Source organism: Polyodon spathula, chromosome 23 (genome assembly GCF_017654505.1).
Source record: "Polyodon spathula isolate WHYD16114869_AA chromosome 23, ASM1765450v1, whole genome shotgun sequence".
NCBI classification, from domain to species: Eukaryota; Metazoa; Chordata; class Actinopteri; order Acipenseriformes; family Polyodontidae; genus Polyodon; species Polyodon spathula.
Window position 1 is genome coordinate 23052309 of NC_054556.1, and position 7466 is coordinate 23059774.

General features: G+C 37.1%; 1 protein-coding gene across 1 annotated transcript; it reads left to right on the plus strand.

The window, feature by feature from the left end:
• The first annotated feature begins 4030 nt into the window (after positions 1-4030).
• LOC121298463 (class E basic helix-loop-helix protein 23-like) lies at positions 4031-5701 on the plus strand. Its single transcript, XM_041225588.1, has one exon. The coding sequence runs from the start codon at positions 4241-4243 to the stop codon at positions 4940-4942; it is 702 nt and encodes a 233-aa protein (XP_041081522.1). The 5' UTR covers positions 4031-4240; the 3' UTR covers positions 4943-5701.
• The last annotated feature ends 1765 nt before the right edge of the window (positions 5702-7466 follow it).

Here is a 7466-nt window from a genome sequence, read left to right on the forward strand (position 1 = left end):
TCTTTCCTCATTTCAATCTCGCTCATCGTTTAGTGAATTCCTCTATTAAAGGCAGATGGTACTTTTTTTTATTGTGACAGAAATGAATGGGAGTGGGAGTACCCAGCTCCCCTCCTCCACCTGATTATTCCTTCCTAATGCAAAGAGCACACAGTGAAAGTACAGGGATGAAAATAAGACTCCTATTGCATAGCAGTTTCATCCATTCCTGGTTTTGAGCTTGATTAGCCACAGTGCATACATAGGAAACAATCTCAGGTGTGTCTTATTAAACTCGTAGTGAAACCAGGAATGGATCAAGTTGTTATGCAATGGGAGTCATACATCCATCACATGAAGTACCTGAAAGAAACATGCTCTTTTATAGTCAACGTGTTGCTTGATTGTTTACTATGAGCATGCAACTACTTACCCACGTGGTCCATAAAGAAAAGGATCGTTCAAACCCGGTAAATGATCTGTTCAATATTCATCTGCGTCTTTATTATAATTTCTATGGCTGTCTTTAGTATTTAAAGTTGGCCAATAGCAGTACTTTCAGAAAGCAGGAAGTTGAAGAAACAGGAAGCTGTCAAAGCCTTTGATAATCAGCAGCCTCCCTTGTTGCTAGGGAACCTGTGCTTGACCATTCTCTTTCTTCCTCCCTATGCCTATGCTTTTAAGGAAGCGAAAGATGGTTGATTTTAGTCCAGGCATGTCCATTGATAATAAACGTACAAGGTCGGGCAGTTCTGTCAATTAACAATGCAGGACGCTTGTGTCAGACATAAAACAAAACAGCAATAACTTGATAATGAGTAACTTCATTATTAAATTTAGATTCTGTGCAGTATATTCCATGGATGTTGTATGTAAATAGTCAAAAACTGACCCAGTGAAATTACCTTAATTCATTCAAGCATGTAGATCTTTTTACTCCAGTTTTTAATCACTGATATATCACATTTAAATATACACAAAATCATAAGCCAAAAGCACTATTGGGAAGAAAAAAAACATTTAAAATGGTTCTTTTAATATATTCTGCTTTTTGTATGTGAATTCAAGTTAACTTGTGTGCTAGAATTTCTGGGCCTGTTTTAACCTGCTGTTGTTTCAACTGAACAAAGACAAAAAAATATATATAATAATAAAATCTCATCTTTAACAGTAAGAAAAGGGGGAGATTTATTAGATTGGGGATGACTTGACAAATACCTTTTCAAATGACTTTGGATCTAAATTAGCAAAGGGCTACAACGAAAACAGGGCTGTTGACAATGTAAAATGTGGTAATCGTATGACTTTGGAGCTGGCATTGAGCCCACATTTACCACAGCAATGTTGACATGTGAGGATACAGTACAGAGGGATGGTATTCAGTGGCATGTAAGCCTGTCCTGCAAAACATCCACCAGAGAGCCTGTAAGACACCAGTGACCTTCACAGGGAGCTGTGATGTGGCAGAGTGATTTAAATCAGGAGTGTGTGTTGTGATCTTTGCTACCCATTGGCACAGGCACACCAATCAGGCTAGCAGCAGCCACAGCTCTGCTCATTCACATATTGTAGCAAGATAACCCTGCTCAACTGTCTCAATCCTGCTTGCCCCAGTACGCCAGGCTTCAGTTAGGTGACCCTTGTACACCAGCCAATCACTGCTATTGTCCTGTACTCTGATCTGTTCCGCTATTGTTTGTGTGTGTGTGTGTGTATGTATATATACATATATATAATCAATGCATTAATGCATTACTTTATCATTCTGAGTCTATCATGCTGTGTTATATGTTAAAATATCTTCAAAATGAAATTGTAGGTTTTTAGCGATGCAATGTAAGCTTAGTGCAGTATTTGTAGATGTGTTCATTGCTCTTACTGTACATTGCTTTGGAAACCTGCCCTGGGTTGCTCTCCTGTCATAAAGCATTAATGCTAGCCAATCGCAGCTCTGCATCAGCACCTTTTCTTGAGCAAGCCTACCACCTGCTGGTGAGATGTTGCAGAGGATTGTTGTTTTTTCCGTGGATGTTTTTCTGTATCGATCTAGCATGCAGGCACAAAGAAACGCAAGTGAAATGCACAGTATAAGTTCAACCGACTACATGAAAGTAAGAAACGTGAACTGAAAGTTTTTATTAACTTAGTATGTTACTGTACCATGTATCATTGTTGGGGTACTTAGAGCCATTGCAATTGGAGTCGTTAAAATAGTTCAGATGGAGACCTGCTTTGAAAGAGGACAGGTGCATGTCGATTAGGTTTCTTATATTTCAGTGTTAATGTCTTTGATTGATTAGCGGTATGCTGCGTGGAACATTTTATATTCAACACTATTAGGATAGCGATCCTATTGAATGAGCATCATTTCTACAAACCGCCGCTAGTTGTCAGTAGTGAGCTACTCGTAAAAGTGTTCTATTTTTGTACTTGTTCAAAAGTGAACTGATCCGGGTTTTTTTAGAACCTGAAAAACTAAAGTTTAGTTCAGATAAGATGATGGATTTCTGATTCGAAATTAATTAAGTTGTTAAACGTGTTTGTTTTACTATATAACTGTATTAGCTGGTTGTACTTTGAGACACTGAATACTGAAAACATCACCAGGTTATATGGTGTCCTGTATCTGAAGCATGTTTCTGCATGAAAAAGAGGCTTCTTTGGAAAATATGACGGATGGCGTCTTTGCTTGTTTTTTCATACAGCCGGATAAATTGCATGATAATTAGTGCAGGACTAGATCACTAGTTATTCCTGATAAATACGTTCAGGGTTCCATTCTGTAGTATAAGTTGGACACAATATGAAGACAAAAAAACAAACAAGTAATGATAAGTGTGAAAAAACTAACAAATTGGTTATTGGTAACGCTTTCAATCATGCTTCTGTACAAACCAAATTAACGCCTGAAAACAAACTGTAGCCCGTTTGGAATATACACTGTGATACAATTGTTCTTTCGTTTGGTTTCTTCTGTGAGACATTTTGAACTCAATCAATATCGTTATTTGTAAGCGTTGCTACAGCTCTAAACTGGACCCGAGGAAACAGGTCGAACGGCCAATAGCTATGGCACAAACAAATAGTATAACGCTCTTCTATTTAAATATGTGAAATGTGGGGAATGCAGGCTATACATTTTTCTCAGAACATGCGTGTGTAAAAGCAATGCCAATCGTACGCCTGGATATAGGCACACCACACAATCTGTTAAACCTGGGTAGGCATTTCAGACTATGTGTAGTGGGGATAAAAAAAAGTGCATGAGTTTTTGATTTGTGAATTGCGTCTGTAATACGATCATTTATGAATTGCTCTATTCATCTTTCCCTCGTTACATAAAAAAAGAAGATTTTGGCCGAAATTGTTCTTTATTTCTAGAATTAATTTGAATGCTGACGTGCAAGTCCATAGCAAAATGTCACTTAAACATTAAAGACAGATTTTATGAAATAAAATAAAAACCCACACTGGCAATGTATCACCGTATTTGTTTAGGCTGCAGAGGTTAATATACTATTATATCAAAAGCCCTAAAAGATTGAAACATAACTGGTAACTTTCAAACTTTGAGGCATCAATTCTAGGCAACCCGCGATAACTTACAAGGTCTCATAGCGTGCCACAGTATATGCAAATGCATATTGTTAACAACGTTTAATTGATAACTATTACACCCGTGCACTTTTATTATGTGAACATGAATCTACCCTTGCCTCAACGTTCAGGTAATATGTGAAACTCCAATTATACAATGGTATCAAATAAGTGAGAGAGAGAGAGAGAGAGAGAGAGAGAGAGAGAGAGAGAGAGAGAGAGAGAGAGAGAGATTGGAAAAGTGTGACTTGGCTAAAGCAAACTGCAAACTGTATACAGTATATCTTATTTTATGGCTGCAGTTCTAGTAACCTCCCTTCTGATTTTAAAAAGGTGTAATCCTATTAATTAAAACGCCTTCCTGATTGGGTGGCTAGTTAATCCCAGTGGGCAATTCTCCCTACTAACCAGCAAGTGCGACGGAAGATGAGTCACATCCTGCCCAAGTCTAGGGCACGACGCACTGTGCGGCTCCGTCAGGAAGAAGCTCGCTTAGTTTCAGTGAAACGTCTTATATAGTTTTAACAGCACTATTCATGTCAAGATAAAGAAAGGCAAGAAGATTACATTAAAAACAAAGGAAAAAACATAGGAGCCAGAAAAAAGCAAGGTCGCGAAAGAAAAAAAAAAACTTTTTTGCGAATCAGATTGACTTGCATTAGAAATGAACGTTGGAGGAGAAGGTATTTTCCATGGTTCTGATGCGAGAATGGATGAACTGAAATCAATAAGCAATGACGCGCTAATTGATCTAACACAGCGCTACGGTCAATCTGCTTTCAGCTTCGGAGCTGGCCGTGGTGCTGGAAGTGCTGGGCGCTATCCCGGATCGGTAGGTGCTGATTTCCTTACGAGTCAAACAGCAAAGTCTACGGAAAGCGGAGATGAGCACACAAGCGACGACGACGATGACAGGTTCGACACGGTGGATTCAAAAGGAGGCTCAGCATTTGGCGAAGATAAACGCACCAAAAAGCCTAAGGAACAGAGATCACTCCGGCTGAATATCAACGCAAGGGAGCGAAGGAGAATGCATGATCTAAACGACGCCTTGGACGGTCTTCGGTCAGTGATCCCTTATGCTCACAGTCCTTCTGTAAGAAAACTTTCCAAAATCGCTACTTTGTTGTTGGCCAAGAACTACATTTTAATGCAGGCACAGGCTTTAGAGGAAATGAGGAGGGTAGTGGCTTATTTGAACCAGGGACAGACACTAACTTCTCCCATTCCCGCAGCCCTGGCTCCTTTTGGACAAGCAGCCGTGTATCCATTCACCGGGACCGCTCTGGCCACCTGTGCCGACAAATGTACTACTTACACCGGAGCACCTTCCAGTCTCTTCAAACACTGCGGCGATAAACCTTGATGCAGCTTGCCTATGCACACATCCGGCCATGCACCCATCTGTCAGTCTTTCTACTTATTTGCGTCATTTTGTTGGGAAAAGACATTATTATAATACATAATCCTAAACTATATTTAAATAACAACTGAAACGTTTCATCCAGAACACGATCATATAAGATCTTTCTTTAGCAAAGACTAGATTAGTTTAGGAAATGAGCATTCAAAAACGCTGTTGACCTTAAAGAAGTCTCTTTCTCTCTAAATTTAATTTTAAAATCCTTTGTCCTAATTAATAATTTTTAAATGTAATTTACAGAGTTACATGCGAGAATTGTATTAATGACAATGTCTGTTTTATTAAGGTCACATTGTAAAAAATAAGTTTGCCATAAATGAACGTCTTATACCATTACAGAATATGTAAACGGTTTACTGTGAACTATGCAACATCACTACATCGTGTAGATTTTCTGTGGATGTGGATCTATTGAAATTAGTGTTCATACCGATGCTCGAGGTGTCTACTGCGGGGTTTTGCTACTAAATTAAATATCATTACATACAATCAAATGTAAAAGTTTTATTATGTAAGATATTAGAGCTGTATTGGAAATGTCGATTTTGTTATTGAACAAATCACTCGATTGTACTGTATATCTGTGCGATACTTCTATGAATCAAAGATCTGGATTATAAGGTCTTGATTTTAAAAGGTGTGTTCGCTTGTGCTGCAAACATGAATTTCATATATTGTTTATATGTATTTATAATTAAAAAAAATGCCTGAATCTGATTTTTCTGAAGTTTTCGCTTACTTATTTGTGTTGCTCTATCTATCTTATCGATCTACCCATTTAACAATGTCTTTCTGTGGGTCTGGTACTTCCACATGAACGACAAAGAAATTACACCATTTGTAGTTTTTATTTAAAAGTTGTGTTTTAACAGATTACTGGTGTGTATCAATGCTACTGATGACAGAACAGTTCTGTATTCAAAGTTACTGTTTAAAACTAAATTAAAAAGCACAGTACATCTGTAGGAGAAAGAATACCAACATTTTAGGAGTTTTTAAAAGTCAATTTTTTTTGTAGATTTGCAAATATGGTCTATAATTCTGGAATAAAAAACAAAAACTATTCTGGTTTCAATGGCTACATCTCCGGTACAAAATGTGTAGTTTGATATTTATAATAATAATAATAATAATAATAATAATAATAATAATAATAATAATAATAATAATTCATTAAATTGACACAATATTACGCTGTAGGTTCTTTGGGTGTTACGTATAATAACGATACACTTTCTATGGTCTATCATTATATCTCTCTTGCTGTGTCAGAGTTGCTATAGGGAGGGGTGTAGAAACAGACTCTGGGTGCAGGGCCTGTCTTCGGGTATTTGTGTTATAAAGCCCCGATGCACCTTCTCCTGCTATTAACCCAATTTCCACGGCTGTCTCTATTGTAGTGCTAATTGGAAAACATGTGGGGGCATTTAGACTCTCTTATATATTTCAGTTTTAGACATCTGTGAAGTACTGGAACTCTCGGGGGGAGAAAAAAAAGATGGTTAGCAATTTTTCTGTTTTTAGAAAAATTCAAAAAAACAGTTGGCAACAATGACTCATGTTTTAGCCAACCGTTTAATTGCTGTTAATAATAATAATAATAATAATAATAATAATAATAATAATAATAATAATAATAATAATAATAACGGTTTAAAGAAAGATTACGATTCAGCTTCTACAACAAATGTAAATTTGTACACATAAACTAAATTATGTATACAGATATAATACATATAATAAGAGTTTCTATTAAATAAAATTAAATAGCAATGGGCCTTAAAGTAAAACAAATATGAACAAATACATAAACAAACGAATTTATGTTATTTACGCAAAATAACTCGAATATCTGCTGACGACAAACGTGTTTGAATCAAAAACGAATTTGTAATATAATTTGTAAAGGTGGAACGGATGTTCCCCATAGAAGCAAAATATAAAACACCCTAAGTTAGTCATCTGATGAAAAACCACGTGACGCCATTTTTTTAAATATAATTGTTATTTATAGAGTGATTAGTAGCCTATGTATTGTTGTTGGCGCTGACGGTCTAAGCATTACGTAACCGAGTGTTAATGCAAGCCAGCTTGCTGTAGTTGATGCAGTTTCATAGTGATCAGTGAAAATATAAATTAAAGTTGGTGTTCAGGCCTGATGTTGCCTAAACACCTTCCTGTTTATAGAGTACAAGCACAGTCCGGTACAAACTGTGAAATTTACGCATTGCATAAAATGCATGTTCACTTAATTTACGTATTTTTTTTACACTACAAAACGTGACATATCACATACGAGTACTGTGTCAGTCAGGTACTGCAGAATATGTTGACAGCTCATTGGGAACTGATCCGCCAGGAACAGTATTGACCGCACCGGTGAGTAACTGATGGTTGTAGAAGGGAATGAGATCCTTCCAACCGGACGACAGGCCAAACAGTTGGCGGTAGAAAGGATGCTGACATT

Bases quoted from the DNA above. Each gene is read 5' to 3' on its own strand.
- LOC121298463 (XM_041225588.1), top strand. From the start codon at position 4,241: ATGAACGTTGGAGGAGAAGGTATTTTCCATGGTTCTGATGCGAGAATG.